Below are 22,393 nucleotides of genomic sequence, written 5' to 3'. Positions count from 1 at the left end.
CAAATCATTGAACTATATACTTAACAGTGGTTAAATTTTATGATATACAAAGTATACCTCAATAAAACTGTAAAAAAAAGTTAATTTTTAGAAAGTTTGAAAGTACTGTTAATGAGGCCAAGGCCACAAGCTCAAATTTTGGGGAGCCAGTGAGATTACCTATTCTCTATTTAAGTTCCTACTTTCCTTTGATACCTAACTGTGTATAAACCTTTAGTCTAGATCCTATAGAGGTGGACATGGCCCCTGACCTCCAGGGGTTTATAATCTAATTAGAAGATAAGACACACAGAGGTCACTGCAACGCAAAGCAGAATATGAATTGCCATATTAAAGACATGCCAATAAATGTAGTATTGGTGCAAAGATGGCTTTGCAGGGAAAACAGGAAGGAGAGCAAAAATTGGACAGGATTTTAAAGAATAAGTAAGAGGATAATAAGCAGAGAGGGGAATTAAGGAATGCCCATGGGCCACCCCTCTTCATCCACCTCTCTTTCACATGTCATCAGGGATGTTAGGCAAGAAAATATAGAAACTTCAGTGCAAAGACCTCACTCAGGGATGTATCCTACCAGCAGCATACCTGATACAAAGTAGGTTCTCAACATATGTTTATTGAATGAATGAATGAAAATGTAGGATGGGTCTAGCAGCATTTCAAGTTGATTGTGGATTGGCAGGAAGAGATCTCTCTCTTCTCTCTCTCTCTCTCTCTCTCTCTCTCTCTCTCTCTCTCTCACACACACACACACACACACACACACATTCAGCATCTACAAGGTCACATCTTCCTTCAGGAGGAGACAACAGAGTCAGTGCCCAGATATGCCTGAATAATCTCTGCCTGCCATTTCCCAACCCCCCAGAAAGCTGTTTCCCCAAGAGCACACCCAAGAGTTTATCCTTTTATCTAAGTGTAAATCAAGTTTAGTCCAAGAACTCTGACCAGAAATCCATTGTGTTCTAGATCAGTTGGGTTATCTTTAATTGTGAAGACAAAAAAAAAAAAAAAAAAACTCATATTATTGTGTGTATCTTTATATAACTTTCTAGGTCCTTTAGGTGTATGTTTTTTCTTCTGGCCTAAATAATATGAATGGTAGATCTAACTAGTAGGAAAGAACTAGGATTTTTTTGTTCTTTCCAAATCCTCCTTACAGGATGGAAATCCAAAATGATGTTTCATTGTAGATAGAGTGACATATTTACTAAGTGCCCTGTGGATAAAAGGATGGATAGATGGTTGTCAATGGTTGAACAAATGAAAAAATCAAAGAATGAATGTATACTTAGTGACAACCTAAAGTTTTTTTCCCATATATTCTATCTCAATTGCAGAATAAGAAACAAGCATTAGCATTCGAGGAGTCACGGATGGAGTTTGAGCCCAGTAAACAGTGCCATCTGAGACAACTCCAACAACTCAAGAAAAAATTGCTAGCTCTTCAGCAAGAACTGGAGTTTCGCACTGAGGAGTTGCAGACTTCTTACTGTTCCCTCCTGCAGTATCAGTCTGTCCTAGAGAAGCAGACTTCTGACCTGGTTCTTCTCCACCATCACTGCAAACTGAAAGAAGATGAGGTATTGATAGACTAACTATGGAAATGTCTCATATGCCCATGTACCTACAGAAATCAGGCCACACCTACTAGAAAGCAGACACTGGCCTTACAGAGGAGAGCTTCTCAACATCTTGAGCAGGTTTTATCAACTTTCCCTCTTTAATTCTTAATCTTTCTGAAGCCGAACAGAGGGAACTAAAGAGAATGGCATAATTGGGTGAGAGCTCCAGTATCAATATATGTGGGACATGTGATGTTTGTGTCTTTGTGTGTGTGGTATGCATATAGGTCCATCATTTCCATCCTATTATCATTGCAATTTAAATGCAAAAGACTCTAGGTCTCTGAGGGTTATAAAAAAAAGGTATAAAGTCCATTAAATGAAGCATTTTTAGAAAAATCAGATTTTGATAATATAAAAATTCCTAGCACTTGGATAGCTGATAAGATAACCAGACATTGAGTCTCAGTCGATCTTTGAGAGTACGAGATCAGTCATTTTTTTCAGGCTGGAGTTTTAGATCAAATAGACTTAGGTATATTTTGGACATTCATTGCCATCCGTGTCCCAAGATAGTACTATTTTTAAACCAGAAAGAGCATCTTTGTGGAATCCCGAGTAAATTCCAAAGACCAAACTATAGAATTTAAACCAGTTTGAACAGTGGTAGTGCTAGCAGTGGTGAAACTATGGGTTCTAAGTAATAAGACAGACAGACGACCCTGGCATTTTCTCCCTTGGCCTTTAGAGATAAAATTCCAAGGACTGTCTAGGATGGTGCTGTTGCTTAAGGACTAATTCCGGGAGCTTTATGAGGACTTAGAGGACTGTAGAATTTTTTTAAAGGGAATATTATGAGAATTTGCTGAACAGGATTGGGAGGGAAAGAAACCGAGAAAGGCTATCCTACAAAGTATAATTGAGGACAAAGCCTGTGAACACAAACCATAGTTTAATAAAACTAAAGCAGGGCTGTGTTAAAACCGGCCAGTTCCTAAACAAGAGTCCAGCCTGGGTAGAGCAACCCTGAATTAGTTGGGATTCTTTCTGCATGTAACAGAAAACCCCAAGGTAATAGTGACTTTGGATAGTTTATTTCTCTGACATATAGAGGAAGGCTGGAGATAGGTGGTCTAGGACTGTTACGGGAACTGCATGTGTCATCAGGTACCTAGGGTCCTATCTTTTGGGTCCACCACCATCTGCTCCAAACTTCTATTTTCTAGATCTCCCAAGGTGGCTGCTGGAGCTCCAACCATCACATCCTTATTCCAAACAATCAGGATGGGGGCAGGGAAGGAGGTGAGGGGAAAAAAGACACACTCTGCTCTTTTAAGGACACTTTCTAGAAGCCCCACACAACACTTTCATTTATGTATCATTGGCCAGAGTTAGTCACGTGACTACAGCTAGTTCCTAGGAAGCCAAGGAAATGTATTTCAGTGACATGCACTGCTGTCCCAAATAAAGTCAAGCCTCAACTACTAAGGAGAAGGGGGAGAATTGCAGTGGGATCTGGTAACTAGCAGTCACTGAAAATGATCTCAAGCTGGGAAAACATTGGAAAAAATTACTCTAGGCATTCCGCCAAGTTTCCCCAATACTTTGTTGCACAGTAGCATCAAACTTCTGTGTAAGTTTGGGTTTCCCAGCAGCAGAGCCTAAGACAAGGAGATGAATGTAAAGTAGTTAATTCAAGAGGTGATCCCAGAGGGAGAGTGGAGAAGTGAGTCAAAAAAAAAAAAAGACAGGAGGCCTATAAAGAAAATCAGTATTAAAATCACTGCCATGGGCACCTGGGATTCAATCCCTCTGGAGAACTGGGAGAGGAAGTGTAGAACATGCCTCAGAGTGATCCCAGCTCACCACCCAGTCATTGGTTGAAGGCTGCACCTGAGGGTGTTAACTCCCCCATACTGGTAATCTGCCTTGTCTTACTCCTCTGCTGGAGTGAGCTCCTGAGGCCAGAGCATGCCTCAGGCAAAGAGTTGAAGATGCTTGTGGTTGGAATGGGTTTAGCCTTCAAAGGAATGGTGAGTGCCTCTGGAATGTGAGCGAGTCACTGATAGTTTCTGTTATAAACATTTGAATATAAAATATCCCTTTCCTCTTCCCTTTATCTGATCAACATCTCAAACTAAATGACCTTTTCCTAGGAGGAACTTCAGATGGCAGGCAGCAAGCATAATTAGCTTAGACCGACAGAACGAGTTCTATCCAAATTCTACACTGAACTGCTTGAACCAAAATGAAACCTTCCTTGATGACCCTCCTGCTCTTAACTCCTTCAAATACATGTAACTCTAGCCATACAGTTGGGCATACTCAGCTATATACAGTTATTTGCTAGTTATAAATCATATCTTCCCCAAATTGTAATAGTTTGTAAACTCTTTAAGGGAGCAGCCTATGTCTGATAGGTATATATCCCCTCAGCACCCAAGACATTGTTAATGAGCACTCAATAATTATCTGTCAGTTGATCGACCAATTAATCAATTAGGAAAAGAAGCAATCTAAATAAGAACTGTCCAAGTCCCAGAGGAACTTGAAGCTGTTCCCCCCTCAATCTCTCAGGAACTTTGCTGTGTGCAGGAGGGGCTCCACATTTTCTAAATTAGATCTCTAGAGAATACCTAGAAAGGAAAGAATACTGGCATTTCAAGCCCTTAAAAAAAAAATGGAGCTATACAGACTCATTCCCATTAATCAACTAACAAGTCCTTATTGACTTTTTACTACTTGCCAGACAGAATGCAAAATAGATAATGGTCCCTGCCTTTAAGAAGCTTACCATCCAAATATGAAAATCTTTTTGCTTCAATTCCTAATCATTAACATTCTGATATTATGTATCATAGCTTTTAAATCTGTGCTGGGCTTATTAGGTACATCTGGGTTTCTGGTGAAGACAAAATCCTCTGCATGGGGTCCTTATAGCCATACCTTTCCTCATAGAGATGCTTCCATGAGTTCAGTGTGGTTTCATTCCTACACCAACAGGTGATTCTCTATGAGGAAGAAATGGGAAATCATAATGAGAACACAGGGAAGAAGCTCCATTTGGCACAAGAGCAACTTGCTTTGGCTGGGGACAAGATCATCTCCCTAGAAAGGAGCTTAAGCCTCTACAGGGATAAATACCAGACTTCCCTAAGCAACATTGAGTTACTGGAGTGCCAAGTGAAGATGTTGGAAGGGGAGCTCAGCGGGATCGTCAGTCAGGTAGGACTCACACCTGGCCACTCAGCCCAGGAGCTCCAGCAAGTGGGCATGCTTCCAGGTGGTCCCCGGGTAACAGTCCCTGCTTTCTCGGAGGGAAACCCAAACCTTCAAACCAGATGTCATTCCTTCCCTTGAATTTTGTAGCCCTCAGCTTTCAATTTTCAGCCTTCACATCTCCTTTGATTCCTACTTAGGAATTTTGAGGCTCCTTAATTAATATAAAGTGCCAGCACTTCAAATAAGGCAAAAATCAAAATACCAAATGAGCTCTCAAATCTTCCACGTTCTCATGGGTGTCTGGCTGGGGGGCTCTTCTCAGTCACAGGGCTCGTGCAAACCATGACTTCAGGATCTAACAGGAAGTGAAACCCATGAAAGATAACAAAGCAGAGTCAAAATGCCTGAATCTTTCTTTTTCTTTTAATTGCTTTTTTTAATTACACAAGTAATACAACAATGTAGCTCCCTAGACAGAATCACAAAGATTAAATGTGAAAGTCTGCCTACCCTATTCTCCTCCCCTTAGGTAATTACTTGAATAATCTGTTGGGAATCTTCCTCAGTCTTCTATTATACAGTTACATATATAAATGGTTAGGGTTTTCTTTTTACATAAATGGGTCATTTTATAAATGTGGTTCTACACCTTGCTTTTTAAATGTATATCTTGACAATTTCTTTTAGTAACTACCTTGTATTCTATGGTATGACTATACCATCTACTGACCTATTTTGTCTATTACAAACAAGCTGTAATGGACATCCTTATTCCTATGGGATAATTTCCTGAAGTGGGAACGCTGGGTCAAGGAATATGCTTACTTTTAATGTTAAAAGATACTTCTAAATTGAATGCCAGAAAGATTCTACCAGTTTACACTTTTACCAACAATAATTAAGAGAACTTACTTCCCCACACTCACATGGTATGTTTTCGGTCTTTTTAAGTTGTGCTAAACTGATGCAGGGGGAAAAAAAACAAGTTTTCTCATTATAGTTTTCATTTCCTTTAATTCTAACAGTTGTGAGTTGGGTTCCGCCAGGAAGCGGACTCTGAGACAGATTGGCATGCAGTACATTATTTTAGAGAGAGCCCTTGGTATCAACACCTGTGAAAGGAAGGAGAGGGAAGCAGGGTTGAGCGGAGGGAGAAGTTGAGCTGTGATGCAGCCCCAACAAAGGCCTCAGCCAAACTTGTGGGAGCTCTGGGGCTGGATGGACATACAAAGGGGTCCCAAATTAGGAGAAGGGAGCTGGCCTTTTACCTCCATGTTGATCAGTTATGAATGTGAGCTGCCCCTAGGGAGAGGCATGACTTGGAGCCAAGCAGTTTTCTTCAGCCCAGGCAATCCCCAGAAAAGGCTGACAGCTGAGGGCTGTCTCAGCACAGCACTCCCAGCAGCTGGGGGAGTAAGTCCTTCATTGCTGAAGGGGGAACATCACAGTGCCCACCACACTAACAAAGTATTGAGCACTGTTCATGAGTGTATCAGTCATGTGGATTTCTTTTTGATGAATTTCTTGTTTAAATCTTTAACCTGTTTTTTATTGGGTATTTAGTCTTTTTATTACAGGTAATAATGTTTTACTACATATGTTACAGATATCTTCTCCCAGTTTGTAACTTTTCATTTTACTTTATTAATGATATTTGTTACCATCCATAAATTTTTTTACTTTTTATGCAGTTGAATCTTTCAGTCCTCCTTTATAGATTCTAGGTTTTCTTTCTCTTTTTTTTTTAAGATTTATTTATGTATTTGAGAGAGAGAGCAGGAGAGGGGCAATGGGAGAGGGAGAGAATTCCAGACAGACTCCCCACCGAGCACAGAGCCCAATGGCTTGATCTCACGACCCCAAGATCATGACCCAAGCCAAAAATCAAGAGTCAGACACCCAACCAACTGAGCCACCCAGGCACCCATAGGTTTTATTTCTTGCTTAGGAAGGCCTTTTCTACCCCCAATATTATAAAAGTTTACCTCATTTTTTTAGCACTTTTATATTTTTCTATTTCTGTTTTTATCTTTAGTCCATCTGGAATTGATATGGATGGATAGATTAGATAGATAGATGATAGATAGATAGATAGACAGATAGATGATAGATATGTAACCTACATATATATGTAGATATATAGCTGTAGATACACATAATTACAAAAGGGGTCTCCAGCTGTCCCAGCTCTATTTGTTGAACACTTTCCCCACTGATTTGAATCGCCAGCTCAGTATATATGCTGATCCTTGCGTACACATGGCTCTTTCTGAACTCTCTTCTTCTGATCTATTTGCCAGTTTTTGCGCCAAGATCACAGTTTTATAGTGACTTTAACTGATATGTTTTGATAGCTCCTTCAGAGCAGGTCCTCCTTCCCTGTTCTTGACTTCCAAATATTTCTTGACCATTTTTGTACATCTTCTCTTGGTAAAATTGAGATTTATGCTCACTTACTTTCAAATTATATATTAATTTGGGGGAAATTAGCATATTCTATGGAACATAGCATGCTTCTACTTTTATTTAAGTTTTCTTATGCACCCTTCAATAAGATTTTATACTTTTCTTTATAGATTTTACATATGTCTTGCTAAGTTTATTCCTAGATATATTACAGTTGTTATTGATTTTGTAAATGAGATCTTTTATACATTTAATTTTATTAACTATTACTGATGTATAGGATGTTCTGTCACCTTATTAAACTCTCTGACCGGATTTTCAGTGGACTGCTTGGTATTTCTAAATTGCTTTCCTTTTCAACATTAATACAACTTATTTTCCATCTTACTGCATTGACCAGGACCCCCCAGAACAATGTAGAATTATAACACCCTTGCCTTGCTTCTCATTTTAAAGGAAATGTTTCTAGTATTTCACTATTAAGTATAATGTTTATTCTTGGCTGTTAATATTCTCTTTCAAGTTGAAGGTGTGACTGTCTATATGTAGTTTATCGAGAATTTTTGTCAGGAATGAATGTTGAACTTTATCAGGTGTTTTTGTTAGCAGCTATCAAGGTTATCATGGAGTTTTTTTTCTTTAATGAAGTGAATTGCATTAATAGATTTTCGTTTATTGGACAATCTCTATGTTCCTGAAATAAACCTTACTTGATCATGGTATATTATTATTTTATTTTATTTATTATTTTGCTTTATTTTAGTAATAACAATATATCATTATATTACAATAAATGCTATACTAAACTTCTTAAAGTTTTATTTTTTGTATCTATTTTCAGAAATGAGATTAGTTTGATCACTCAAATTCTTGTTCTCTCATCTCATATTGGTGTCTGGATTATGCTACCCAAATATAAATGAGTTGAAAGGTTTTTATTTCTCTTTTAATCTCTGGAACTGTTTATATAACATATAAAATATGCATTTCTTTAAGATTACAAATAAAACCAACTTTTAATCATTACTTAAGCGGTATACTCCACCTCTTCTAAATTCTTGGACTTGTTAATTCTTTCAGAAACAATGATGAGTGGTTAGATTTCTCAGTATTCACATGTCTGAACAAGATTGTCTTCATTCCTAATTGCTAGTTTTGCTGGGTATACAAACTTTCAGAAACACCTTCCTTTAAGTCTTTAAAGTTATTGCTGCATTGTTTTGTACCATCCAGTATTAAAGAGAAATTGTTAGATTTTGGTGTTTCTCATTTTTTGTAAGTCATCAGTTTTATCTCTTTGATTCCTAGAGGATTTTAGACTCAAGGTTTCTTAGTTTATTTTTCATTAAGCCTCTCAACATTTATCTGACCCTTTTAATCTGAAGATTATGATTTCTTCAATCCAGGGAATTTTTCTTCTATTACTTTTAATTTCTATTTTTCATCCTGTAGTATTAAGACATTGGACCTGTAGATATCATCTTCCTGTTCCTTAACTTTTCTATTGTTTTCCATTCCTTTGCCCACTTACACACTAACTTATTTATAAGAATATTATTTATGGTCAGTTTTAGATTTCTCACTGACCCTTCTGCAGCTTGCTCATGGGTAGCTTTCATGCTCAGTGAACATAAACTATTTCTTTTTTTTTAATTTAATTTTATTATGTTATGTTAGTCACCATACAATACATCATTAGTTTTTCATAAACTATTTCTAACTGTGCCTGAAAAAGCCCAGTTAGGGAAACAAGTTTAATGGGGAAAGATCTACTCTCCAAACTGGAACTCTTTGCTCTTTTCTGGCTATCTAAATCAGTTCACTTCATTGTTACTGCAGACCCATGTGCATGTAGTAACCTTCATTCATGATTTCAGATGACCTAGAGAAAGACATTTTTTTAAATGGTTCTAGGAAAACAGGCATACTCATGCTGATGGGAGTGCCAAATGGTATAATTTCTTGAAGGATAATTGTGTAATATCTATCAAAATTTTAAAGATGTCTTATCAGTCCTACTTCATGAATTTAATCCATACATATAGCAGAATAAGTACTCAAAGACTTATATGCAAAAATATTCATTTCAGCTTCATTTTAGAAAAAAACTTGGAAACAATCTATATTCCCATCAATAGGAGACTGGATAAACACAATTATAAGCAATTTAAAAGAGCTAAAAGTACATGTACTAACCTGGATAAATTTCTAAGATATCTTTTTGAGTGAAAAAAATCTATTTCTATATTTTAAAAGGACAACATAGTATTATCTGTATTCTACAGATTCCTTTATATGTATGTAAGTGTATAGATGAAGTTCTAGAACTTTATCTATATGACAAATTGTCATCTCTGGAGAACACAGCAAGTATAGGATTAGAGGTAGTATAGTCAAAGAGAAATTTAGACTTGCCTACAGTGTTATAATGTTTTAGAAAGATAACATACATATATATGTATTACTTGTACAATTTGAAATTAATTTTAAAAGAAAGGTCAGATAAATATACGAGTAACAATATGGAAATTATCCTAAATAAATTTTCAAGTGAAAACATAATGTTAGAATACCGTTTTAGAAGACTTCCATTTGTGTAGGGGAAAAAATAAGGGGGCACATACACATGTATATATGCATATACAAAGATGCATAAAATATCCCTGGAAGGATACCCCCCAAAATTGGTAACATAGACTGTCACAGAGGAGAGGACTTGCGTCATGGAGGCTCAAGATGGAGGAAAACTAACTTTTCAGTATGTTCTCTTGTGAACTGTTTGAACTTTTTACCATGCGTATGCACTTGTTAATTTTTTCTTTTATTAAGAAAGATATGATTCATATATGTGAACATGAACTTTCAGAATATAGACCTAAGAGATTTTCCATGTGCATGGCATTCTGAAGTTAACTCAAATAGTATGAACAAAACCAACTCATTATTTCCAAATATCCCAGGAGCCTGAGAACAAGGGTGATCATTCAAAGGTACGTATATACACGTCTTCCTGCATGATTCAAGAGCATCAGGAGACCCTGAAACGACTGTCTGAAGTCTGGCAAAAGGTCTCTGAACAGGATGATCTAATCCAGGAACTTCGAAATAAACTAGCCTGCAGTAATGCTTTGGTAAGTGACTTCTAGAATATTTTTCTGAGAGACCAAAAATAAAGCCATGAGGAAAGAAAGGAGGGGAAAAGATTCACCTAAAGTAATTTCTGTCAGCAAGATTCCTCAAATGTCTTATATATACTTACCCCCACCTTTTGTTCATATTCTCCCTATTTGCATGCCCCAACCCACACTAAGTTTGAGATTCTAAAGAGACTTAAAATCTCTCACAACAACCTAAGTGCTCATCAATAAGGAAATGGTTGAAGAGATTTTTTAAAAATGTTTAAAGAAATATCCATAATAAAAAAAAAGAAATACCGGGCGCCTGGGTGGCTCAGTCGGTTAAGCGACTGCCTTCGGCTCAGGTCATGATCCTGGAGTCCCGGGATCGAGTCCCACATCGGGCTCCCTGCTCAGCAGGGAGTCTGCTTCTCCCTCTGACCCTCCTCCCTCTCGTGCTCTCTATCTCTCATTCTCTCTCTCTCAAATAAATAAATAAAATCTTTAAAAAAAATAAAAATTAAAATTAAAAAAGAAAAAAAGAAATAAAAAAAGAAATACCATATTGTAGAATAATATGCAGCCATGAAAAAGGATTAAGCAGACTCTAAGAACTAAATGGAAGGATCTTTGTGATATATTGTTGAGAAAAGGTTGCAAAATCCTATGTATAGTTCAATTCCACTTTTGTTTTTAAAGTCTCTGATTATAGTATAGAAGTACCTACTGTAAATTGCCTATAGTGCCCTGCCCCCTAGTAGAAATGAGAGTGGAGAGTAATTGGAGAGATTTCACTTATTTTTGATGCTTGGGTTTTTGTTTGAATTATTTTCAACCAAGAACAAAAATTTCATGATTTTTAATTTTTTTTTAAAGTTCATACATATCCACGTACTCCATAAAGAACTTCCTTCTTTAATTCTTGAACTTGGAATCCCGTCCTCTGATAGATTAGATGTCTTTCCATCACAGCTTTTAAAGAACCTTCTGCTTCATAAACTGGATGACACAGAGGTTCAGGAAGGAGTCCAAAATGTGGCTACTGGCAGACTCCAGACAAACCACTGTCTATGCCTTACTGAACTTTGATATAAGATTGAGAACCTAATTCTTTCTCTGTTGCAAGCCCACAGGAAGTATGTGATGAATTACATAATATTACAACAAACTTAGGCTGAAAAAAGGAACACCCTGCCAAAACAGTACTAGTAATAATCACATTACATTGATCATTCAGCATAACTGACCTACACTCATTTGCAGGTTCTAGAGCGTGAAGAGGCTTTGATAAAATTACAAGCGGACTTTGCTTCCTATACAGCCACCCACAGACATCCTCCTAGTTCCTCAGAAGATTGTGAAGACATTAAAAAGGTGGGAGAACTTTTGCTTATTTGTGCCTGGGGGGGTTGAGTTGAGTTGGGTTTGATTCTGGGTTTTCTCACTTATTTTTTATTTTTACATAATATATTTTTTTAAAGATTTTATTTATTCATTTGACAGAGAGATACACAGTAAGAGAGGGAACACAAGCAGGGAGATGGGAGAGGGAGAAGCAGGCTTCCCGCTGAGCAAGGAGCCCGATGCAGGGCTCAATCCCAAGACCCCGGGATCATGACCTGAGCCGAAGGCAGACGCTTAACGACTGAGCCACCCAGGCGCCCCTTTACATAATATTTTTATATTTGTGTGACCTTGATTGGCCCTGCTACAAGGATACTGTATGTAATGTATGCCAAGTCCCAAGGAATATGTCTGGCAATATTCCGTTTTAAAGCCGAATTTTGGAATTGCACCTGCTTCTTAACCCCCTCTCAACAGTATGCCCAAACAAGACAGACTCTGGTTGGCTTGCTGGGTTCAAAAGGACCATCCAGCTTTCTAGTTTCTAGTTGGAGTTGAACCAAATTTAGGAAAGACTATTTATTCAAATTTAGTCCTTCAAAAACTCAATATTTTTAAAATTCAAAGCCATCTCAAAAATTGATTCTAATAGTGAATAAGCATTTAAACCATGTAAACAAATGGCAAGGTTTGACCAACCAATAGTCAAAACTATGTTCAGTGCTGTCCTAGGTGAGATCTTTTTTTTTTAATTTTTATTTTTATTCCAGTTAGTTAACATACAGTGTTATATTAGTTTCAAGTATACAATATAATGATTCAACAATTCCATACATCAGCCGGTGCTTAATCATGACAAGGGTACTCCTTAATCTTCATCACCTATTTAACCCATCCCTCCACCCACCTCCCCTCTGGTAAACTTCAATTTCTTCTCTATAATTAAGAGTCTGTTTCTTGATTTGTCTCTCTTTTTTTTCCCTTTGCTCATTTGTTTTGTTTCTTAAATTCCACATATGAGTGAAATCATATGGTACTGGTCTTTCTCTGACTTATTTTACTTAGCATAATGCTCTTTAGCTCTAACCACATCATTGCAAATGGCAAAATTTCACTCTTTTTGTGGCTGAATTATATTCCATTGTATATATATATATACCACATCTTCTTTATCCATTCATCAATTGATGGACATGTGGGCTGCTTTCATATCGTAGCTATTTGTAAATAAAACTGCAATAAACATTGAGGTGCATGTTTCCCTTTGAATTCGCGTTCTTGTATTCTTTGGGTAAATATCCAGTACTGAGATTGCTGGCTCATAAGGTAGTTCTATGTTTAAGTTTTTGAGGAAACTCCATACTGTTTTCCACAGTGAGTACATCAGTTTGCATTTCCTAGGTGAGATCTTAAGTCAGTCGTACCTGAACCTGAAGTCCAAGGCAAAGCCAGCCACCTGAGGCCACACTGTGGGCAGGCTTGCTAATCCTGAAATAACAGCAAAGGGGGGTGTGGCAAAGAGAGTAAACAACACATATAAGCTCTCCAAGGGTCCTTTAGTGCAGGGACAGAGACTCCTCTTTCCAGGACTCTCTGATGCAGAAAGTTTGAGTGAATGAGGAATCAATATTGAATTTTGGAGTTCTTCCTTGGACATCTGTCAATATTTATTTTAAAGGTCAGTTCCATGTTATTCACGTCCTCACCTACAGCAAGAGTTCATAACACTCCTATTTTTTGTCTGAAAGATGTCTTTATTTCTCCCATACTCTTTTATTTTTTGCATAGTGGCTAAAAACACGTAACATTAAGTTTGCCATCTTAATCACATTTAAGTGTACATTTCAGTCATGATATTTACACTGTTGTGCAACAGTTCTCTAGAACTTTTTCATCTTGCAAAACTGAAATTCTATATTGACTAAACACTAATGCCTCTTTACCACACTATGTTTTTAAATGATGCAGACTTCCCCAAGGAACAGCATACACTTTTCCCTGCCATTTTAGGTGTCCTATCCAATGCTTTTGTGGAACCTGGGTATTCTCTTAGGAATGGAACTACCCAGGTCACAGTTAATACCAGAACTCAGCTGGCCTGGCATGGAGTGAGACTTTGAGCCCCTGCAGTGCCCACACCTGGGTCATACGGTGACTTCCCTCTATTTCTCCAGCTGTACCCCCATCTCCATGCTGCAGTCCTCCCTTACTGACAGCTCTGAAATCACATAACTATCCCTTGATGCCCAGATGACTAACTGCTCCTCCTTGGCCATGTGTTCTACCCTCTCTTAGTTACAGCCATTCCCTCCTCCTTCAGAGTAGAAGCCAAAGTCCTTGCGCAAGGACTACAAGCCACCCATGATGTGGTCACCCACTAACCTCTCACCTCATGCCGCCTACTCTCTCCATCACTCACCCCTCTAACCACATGCCCCCCCCATGTTCTCTCCCCAGAGTCTGGTCACTGGCTACCTCCCCTGTCTGCAGCTACCTACAGATACTACAGCACTATACCATGGCTCGGTCCCTCACCTCCAGCAAGCCCCTGCTTGGAGGCACCTTCTCAGCGGGGCCAAACTCTCCATTCTGTTTCTAATGGCAACCCTCTGCCCCGTACACCTCTATTCTCCTTTTGCTGTTCCTTTCTTCTATAGCACCTGTCACCTGTTAACATTTTCTACAATGACTACTTATGCTCTTTGTCTGTCTCACCCCACTATAAGGTCAGCTCCATGGGGTCAAGTATATGTTTCTGTGTTTCTTATTCCACTGTCCCCAGCACCTAGGACAGTGCCTGGCACATAGTAGGTGTTCCATCAATGACTGTTGATTGTTGTAGGGCCGAAGGAGTGGTGGCTTTTGTGCACATTCTGCATGAGGGTGATAAGTCTGCCTATCCGTTTTTAAATTATTTTCATTTGTTTAATTGAGATATAATTAACACACCCTAAAATTCACTATATAAAGTGTACAATTCAGTGGCTTTTAAATAGTCACAAGGTTGGGCAACCATCCCCACTAATTCCAGAATATTTTCACTACTCCAAAAAGAAACCCTGGATGCATGAGCCGTCATTCCCCCTCCTCCCCTCCTCAGCCCCTAGCACCTCCTACTCCCCTCTCTGTCTCTCTGGATTTGCCAATTCCAGACACGTGGCATTTTAGAAAGCAGTCTTCCCCTGTGTCCTCAACCTGCCCTGCTCCTGTCTTACCTGCCCAGATACTGAAGCACCTGCAGGAGCAGAAAGACAGCCAGTGCCTGCACGTGGAGGAGTACCAGAACCTGGTGAAGGACTTGCGCATGGAGCTAGAGGCCGTGTCAGAGCAGAAGAAAAACATCATGAAGGGTAAACCAGGAGCAGGGGGCGGGGGTGGGGGGCAGCAAGGAGAGGCAGAAGGAAGCCAGGGCTCTCCTCTGAGCAAGGAACATTCTGTCCCTTCCCGCCGTAGACATGATGAAGCTGGAGCTAGACTTGCATGGGCTGCGGGAGGAGACGTCTGCCCATATGGAGAGGAAGGATAAGGAGGTTGCCATCCTGCAACGGCGGCTGCAGGAGCTACAGATGCAGTTCACGGAGACCCAGAAGCTGGGCTTGAAGAAAGACAAGGCAAGACAAGAGGAGCTCTCTGGTTAGAACCTCCAACAGGACAGGTGTGAGGCCAGACCTTGGCCAGAGCTGGCCCTGCAGCTCTGCACCCACTGTGATTGCCTGGGCAACATCAACACATGAACAATGAGACTGTAGGTTCTTTAGGCCCAGAGGCAGTTCTGAGCACTTCTTTGGGACTTTTCAGAGCACATAATAAATAAATAAAATATCCATTGTCCAGGGACCTTAATAGAGATGTTGACTCTCTAAGAGGTTCTTCCCCAGCCCTGCAAGGTCGAGAGTTTGGGACACACTTGCATTGATCTTTTATGCTTTTGTTTATGCTTGATAGTAGAAAGAGGGTTAAATATTGTGTAGCCTTATTACGAACTTCAAGTGAATTTCAATATATAAAATGACAAGTATCTTATGAATATGCATATCAGGCAGTTTGAAAATATTAATGGAACTATGCCTAGAAGATCTGTAGTTGCCAATATAAATCAAGGTCCTGGAAAAGCCTAGGAATGGAAGTAAGGACAGAAAGATTGTAAAACCAATGCAAGTTTGTGTAGTCAGCACAGTTCCAACTCTACACTTTTATCAGAGATAGCAGAAATCGTCCAACTGATTGACTGGCTGGTCATTCAGGCTCCCTATTTGAAGGTTCAGAGGGGATCCATTAGGAAAAATGGAAGTATCTGGAGAGATGACCACATGCAGCCAGGAGTCTGGCTGGGTAAACAGCTTTGAGTAATTCATATATTCATTCAACCAGTATTTTTGAGCTCCGGTGACAAGCCAAGCACCATTCTAGGCATTAAGAATATAATAACACATGCAACATCCCTACTCCCCTGGGGCTTACATTCTAGTACAGAGAGACAGACAATAAACAAATCACAAAACTAATATATAATGTAATGCCAGGTACTGATAAATTCCTACAGCAGTTTGGTAGCTGTTTCACACAGGGTGGTCATTTGGGCAGAGATTTGAATGAAGTGAGGGAGCTACCCAGGCAGAGGTCTTGAGGAAAAATATTCCAAGCAAAGGGAGTAGCAAGTGCGAGAGCCCTCAGGTACGAGTCTGCTTAGAATATTCCAGGAGACAAGCTGAAGCCAGGAGAGCTAGGGGTGGCAAGAGGTGAGGTCAGACCAGATCATGAGCATCCCAGGAGGTTGCTGTAAGGACAGTGGCCTTTTTCCAAATAAATGGAGCCAGTGGAGGGTTTTGAGGAAAGGCAGAACAAGATCTGACTTACGTGTTCAGAGCCCCCCTCTGGCTGCTGTGTTGGGAACAGCCTGACTTGAGGCAGGGAGCAGAGGTAGGAGACTATGTGATACCCAGGCAAGAGAAGCTAGTGGCTAGAGAGGGCTCAGGACAATCTGTACCTGGCTTTCCTGGGTCGCTGCTCAGGCCTTTATCAGCGTTCACCATTTGCTTTCCTTAGCTCCTCCAAGAGAAAGATGAAATGCTGCATGAGCGCGAGAAGGAACTGGCACAGGTTCAGAACAGCCTCATGAAAAAGGAGATGGAGTTGGAGAAGCAGCAACGAATGACAACAGAACTTGAAATCACCCTCCAGAAGGTGAAGCAGGATAAGTCCAGGGCAGAGTGTGGAGCCCTGCGAGCTGAAATCCAGAAGCTGAAGGACTTTCTCGAAGATGCCCAACAGCAACAGAAGCTGTCTGGTGAGGCCCCCGGCATACAGGAGTCCCCACCACACTTCAAACCCTCAGGGCTAGAGCAGTCCCCACTCTTTCTCTGAATGGCCACTTCCTGCTGCTTTCCCCACTCCTCTCTCCAGACCTTCTCCTGATCTCATGGCACATCTCACAGGGATCACAATGCCCTGGCGAGCTCCTTCACTCACCCCTAATTGGGAAGGTGAACTGCTGAACGCGCACGCCTGCTGTTTTCCCAGCAGCCTTCACTGAACTTTGCCTTTCCCCATCACAGGGAGGACAGAGCTCAGTATTTCGCTTCTGTGCACTGCGTTCCTCCCCATCTTCTCCAGGACCTCCGTCACACAATTTCTCTTCCCTCCCTTAGATACCTTCTCTCCCCTTCATTGCATCCCAACACATTCTTTTCTGTGCAGCCGGCGCTGCGGATCATGTCCTTGCTCCTCTGCTGAAATTGATTTCTCAGAGGTCACCGATAACTTCTTGCCCTGGGCATGGACTTTCCCTTGGGGGGATGAAAGCGATCAGGAATTAGGTACTGGTAATGGCTGCATACCTTTGTAAGTATTGCAGAAACGCTGACCTGTATGCTTTAAGGGTTAAATGTTATGTTAAGTGAGTGACATATCAACTTGGGGGGGGGAAGGTCCATAGTGTGGCCTCCTTCCCCACCCTCCTTTAACTGTGTGTGTCTGTGTGTGCTGTTGGCCTCCCATACTCAACAATTGTTTCCCGTTTTGGAAATGTAACAGGTCCCTTCTTCTTTGACAAATCTCATCGTTTCCTCTTTTCCCTCCTTCTCTGACAGTAGTCATCCCTCCCTTAAACTCTGCCCTCCGCCCTCTACTCTCATTCTCAGCACAACTCCAAAACCTAGAGCCCCAGCCCTGACTTGGCACCTGTGGTCACTTTTGTCTTTAGAGAGTAGCTCCACCTGGGCAACCCACCTTCCCCTCTAACTCAGCATGCCCCAAACTGAACTTTCTCTTCCCCACTTAGAAAAGAAATTCCTCCTCCTTCTTCCAAGGTATATCATTATTTCTGCAGTGACACCATCTTTCTTCCAGTATCCCAGGCTGAAAAATGGAGACAAGGGTGATATTTAAAACAGAAACAATAGTTGAAACTTTAGGATATAGGAACATATTTGGTGTGGAGAAACTCCAGTAAGCAACTTATTTGATGTTTCTCCCTTTATACCCAGTAGGGGCAAGGGTAGGGACTAAAAGGGTGTTGTAGGAAGTCTTTCTCCATTTAATACATTCCAGTTTTCCTAAAATACTCTTTATGCCAGGTCTCTGCTCAAGAACCCACTAAACTAACTCTGAACATTTCTTTCTGGCTTTCAGAATCCTCCAAAACGCCCTCCTATCCATGCGCTTACTCAGCGGTCTCCCAGCACCCCTTCCCATTTTCCTTTCCAGTCAAACCGATCTCTGGAATCCCCTTTCTCCTCCTTTTTCTCAGGCCCAGTGCCATCTCTGTTCCTCCATAAGTCCATCCCCGACTGCTCTCACCCACACTGACCTTGCTTCACAGGAGTTCACAGTGAGTGCACACTTCACATGACTGTGTTCTCTATGTCATGTGGGCCAGTTGTGTCTCCCTCGCAAGACTGTAAACTCCGTTAGGGTCAGGATTTGTCCCTAACGACAGGATGAGTCACGTAAGAGATATTGAGCAATTTATATTGATTTGTTTAACTTTCGTCCAGAAGCAGTCCATGGCTCAGGGATAGCTGAAGACAGATAATTTAACAGGGCTCCTTAAGAGTGATAATGAGATGGAGAGAAAAGAGGAAAGGTTGGAAATTGAAGTAGGTCACGAATTGAAGGAAGAGACTTTTTAACTCGTCTTATTTGAGAGTCTGATCTTCACACATACCCCCTTCTCCCATGCACATGTGCCTGACTTGTCTGCTGGGTTCCACAGCTCAGCAAGCCGCCCAGTACAAAGAAGAGACCCTTCTGGCAAAGAGTAACCTGGAGGATGCGCAGAGGAAACTGCAAAGCTACCTTTTCCTGGAGAAGCAGAAGACAGAGACCATTCAGGAGCTGCAGAGAGAACTTCAGAAGCTGCAGAAGGATTCCTTGATGGCTGGAGAGGAACTCGCACCCAACAGGTACCACCGTGTCACCTCCAGAGAGAGGCTCTGTCTCTGGTGAGCTGGCCTGGACACGGCAGCAGCTGCCTGGGAATGAGATAACAAGCCCCATGCAGCCGGCTCACCATCTGCCAACACAGACACCAGAGTCTGTCTTCCTGTTGTTGCCATTTTGCTTTAGGAAGCGGATAGAGGAGCTGACATTAGAACTCTCTGAGGCCCGGAGGAAGCTTGAAAGTTCAGAAAAGGAAAAGAGGCAGTTTCAGAAGACAACAACTGAGCAGGATATGAAGCTGAATGAACTGCTAGATCACCTAAAACTCCTTCAACACCAGGTATAAAGGGCAAATACGCTGCCAGCCCAAGCATCTGCTCTACTTGAGATTAAATATATTAGTCTTTATTTGGGAAGATGCCACCACCAATCCATTCAAACTAATTGTCCAGAATTTGTGTTAGAATGCTAAGCCAGCCTATCAGCTCTGATTCCCATGACCGATAATAAGCATTTTGAAGGGCTAAGCTTAAAAAACAGTCAGAGGACAGGGGCGCCTGGGTGGCTCAGTCCTTAAGCGTCTGCCTTCAGCTCAGGTCATGATCCTGGCGTCCTGGGATCAAGCCCTGCATCGGGCTCCCTGCTCCGCGGGAAGCCTGCTTCTCCCTCTCCCACTCCCCCTGCTTGTGTTCCCTCTCTCGCTGTGTCTCTCGATGTCAAGTAAATAAATAAATAAAATCTTAAAGAAATAATAAATAAATAAATAAAAATAAATAAATAAAAACAGTCAGAGGACAATGCTGTTTTTTTTTTTTTTTGTAGGATTCAAAACCTATCCTTGTCAGTCATTTTAAAGTCTTTGATCTCTGAATTATTCTTCTTGTGCTTTTCTAAGATTTTTTTTTAACTTTATTCAAAGAGTTTTTTATGTGGAAAGATTTGGTAAGTGGGAGAGAAGGTTGATGCTGTGGGAACTGGATCTATAAATAAAATAAGTTGGTATATCTAATTAGACAAAAAAAAATATTGCTGAACATCTGAGGAAACTTTATTATCTACGCTAAAAAGCAAGGAGTTGCCCTCATATTTATCTCAGCCATTTTCTTTGTCAGGGGGTGGGGGTGGGGGTTGTTTTGTTTTTTCAAAAATATACAGCCTAAGACTGTCTTTGAGGCCAGTCTTTAAAAAAAAAAAAGAAAGAAAGAAAAACAGGGTTTATTTATTTATTTATGTGAGATTGCAAAAGAGAGAGAGAGCAAGCACAAGTGGGGGCAGGAGCCAAGGGAGAGGGAGAAGCAGGCTCCCTGCAGAACAGGGAGCCGGATGCGGGGCTCGATCCCAGGACCCCGGGACCATGACCTGAACTGAAGGCCGACTCAGCTGACTGAGCCACCCAGGTGCCCTCTTTCAGGCCAGTCTTTATTTCTCAGCACAGAGAGCAAGCCTCCGCCAAAAGCAGTCTAACAGAGGAGCTTCAGGAGGTGGCAAGATTACTGGAGGAGAAACGGGAGCAGTTGAAAAAGAGCAAAGAACAGGAGAAGCTGCTGGAGCAAGAGCTTGAGACATTCCGACAGGAGGAAAAAAAGAAAGAAAAAATGGTGAGAAGGAGAGTCCAGAAGAGCTGGGTTCATGAATCCAGGGCAACGCTTGAGCCCCACTGAGCCTGGCAGGATACAGAGGCTGTGGGGCCTCAAACCTTAGGAGAGAAGGGAGGGAAGGTAAAAAAGTCAAGTGAGCAGGAGAGAGAAGGCCCAAGATACCACAGGCTGCAGCATGGAGTTGTGGGCGTGGGCAGGAGGAGCAGGCTTCTGTGGGAGCCTCGGGTAACACCTCTCTTCTGGGCTTTGTTCTCTAATGGGGGAGCAGACAAAGGAAAATTTGAGGATGTTGGAGGAGGAAAATGAGACTGTCAAAGCACAGTTGATGCAATGTTCCGCGCAGCTGGAGTCCTCTCTCAGCAAACAAAACGCCTCCCAGCAAGTCATCCAAGAGCTAAATAATGAGGTGAGTTGACAGAAACCCTGAGGGAGTGAGAAACTTGAACCCTGGGACCCTTGACCTGAAATCAGTACTTGTCTCTCCTCCACCACAGAAATGCTGCTAAACGCCCAGCCCACGTGCATCCTGTGGTGCCTCTAACTTCACTTCTCTCCTTGAAGTGGGGGTAACCCTCCTGCACCTGTTTGCTTAGCCAAAGAAATGTTTCTTACACTTGTGGAAGGTCTTAACGTAATATCTGCTGGAGCTCCCGAACTTCCTGGGCTTTGGCAGCAATATTCCACAGCAACATTTCAGACCAGACTTGAGTGAGTCCACTGTTGGGGCAATTGGCTAGGGAACACTACCAAAAATGGTGCCAAAGCACAAAAAGGGGATGGAAAGGGAGACAGCTATTTATCATTACACAACTAAAGATGACAGAAAAGAGTAAATGGCAGCTAACATATGCAGGCACCGTGCTTGAAGTCAGTCATCATTTATTGACTGTCTACTTATGTCCTTCACATGCCTTCCATCTGCTTGACTCCCAACAAGATAGAGATTACTACGATCCTCATTTTACAGAGGAAAGGAAGGCTGGGGCTCAAGGTAACTGATTAATAAGTGATGAGATGGACCACTGCTTGAACCTGGATCATCTAGCTCTGACACCTAACCTCTTTCCCCTTCATCATGAACAGCAATACTTTCCCTAACTGAATATATTTCATCTTTCTTCAGGAAACAAATATAGCATCTTGATAGGTGGTCTCTTGGGTTACAAATGAAAGACCAAGCAGCTCAGATTCCTTGATAATTTAAGAAGAGAAAAATGTTAATTTTAAAATACTGTGGACTATGCAAAGTGTAAGAAGAGCACTGCCCAGTGGAACTTTCTGTGATGATGGAAAATTTCTATATGAGAGCTCTCTAATATACAATGTCTACTAGCCCTATGAGGCTGTTGACTGCTTGGAATATGGCTTTATATGACTAAGGAACTGAATTTTTAATTTTAATATTAACTAAAGTTTTAGTTTTATTTAAATGTAAATAGCCTCATGTGGCTAGCAGCTACCGTATTAGATAGCACAGAAACTGACATTTCTGAAGTTTTGTCCTCCCAAGATATAAGTCTCTCCTTTGCTGTGGTCCAGAGTTAAGGTCTGAGTCACTGAGACCCCCAAGGAACCTCCCTGAATATAAGGGATATTACCTTAGTATTTAATATGGACCTATTATCATGTTTGCCAGAAGAAAGATAGCCATGTAAATGTGGAAGTAAAAGCATTCATTTCAGAATTCTGTTGATGAAAATCAGGAGACTAGAGGGGTTTTTTGTGTGCATAAGCATGTTCAACTTTTTAAAAGCATACCTCA

At 40.9% G+C, this 22,393-nt stretch overlaps 1 protein-coding gene across 3 annotated transcripts in view; it reads left to right on the top strand.

Annotated features, from left to right (window-relative positions):
• PMFBP1 (polyamine modulated factor 1 binding protein 1) overlaps window positions 1-22,393 on the top strand; it is a 44,924-nt gene that overhangs the window by 13,491 nt on the left and 9,040 nt on the right. For all 3 annotated transcript variants that reach the window (XM_027618954.2, XM_027618953.2, XM_027618955.2), the window contains exons 4-14: window positions 1,341-1,583; window positions 4,569-4,790; window positions 10,154-10,324; window positions 11,573-11,683; window positions 14,877-15,003; window positions 15,107-15,264; window positions 16,700-16,940; window positions 18,867-19,056; window positions 19,220-19,373; window positions 20,464-20,631; window positions 20,900-21,037. In XM_027618954.2, coding sequence (XP_027474755.1) covers window positions 1,341-1,583; window positions 4,569-4,790; window positions 10,154-10,324; window positions 11,573-11,683; window positions 14,877-15,003; window positions 15,107-15,264; window positions 16,700-16,940; window positions 18,867-19,056; window positions 19,220-19,373; window positions 20,464-20,631; window positions 20,900-21,037 — 1,923 coding nt within the window. The remainder of the gene's footprint in view (window positions 1-1,340; window positions 1,584-4,568; window positions 4,791-10,153; window positions 10,325-11,572; window positions 11,684-14,876; window positions 15,004-15,106; window positions 15,265-16,699; window positions 16,941-18,866; window positions 19,057-19,219; window positions 19,374-20,463; window positions 20,632-20,899; window positions 21,038-22,393) is intronic.

Source organism: Zalophus californianus, chromosome 17, assembly GCF_009762305.2.
Source record: "Zalophus californianus isolate mZalCal1 chromosome 17, mZalCal1.pri.v2, whole genome shotgun sequence".
Taxonomy (NCBI): domain Eukaryota; kingdom Metazoa; phylum Chordata; class Mammalia; order Carnivora; family Otariidae; genus Zalophus; species Zalophus californianus.
The sequence above is the reverse complement of the archived record's forward strand: the minus strand, read 5'-3'. Positions and strand labels throughout refer to the sequence as shown.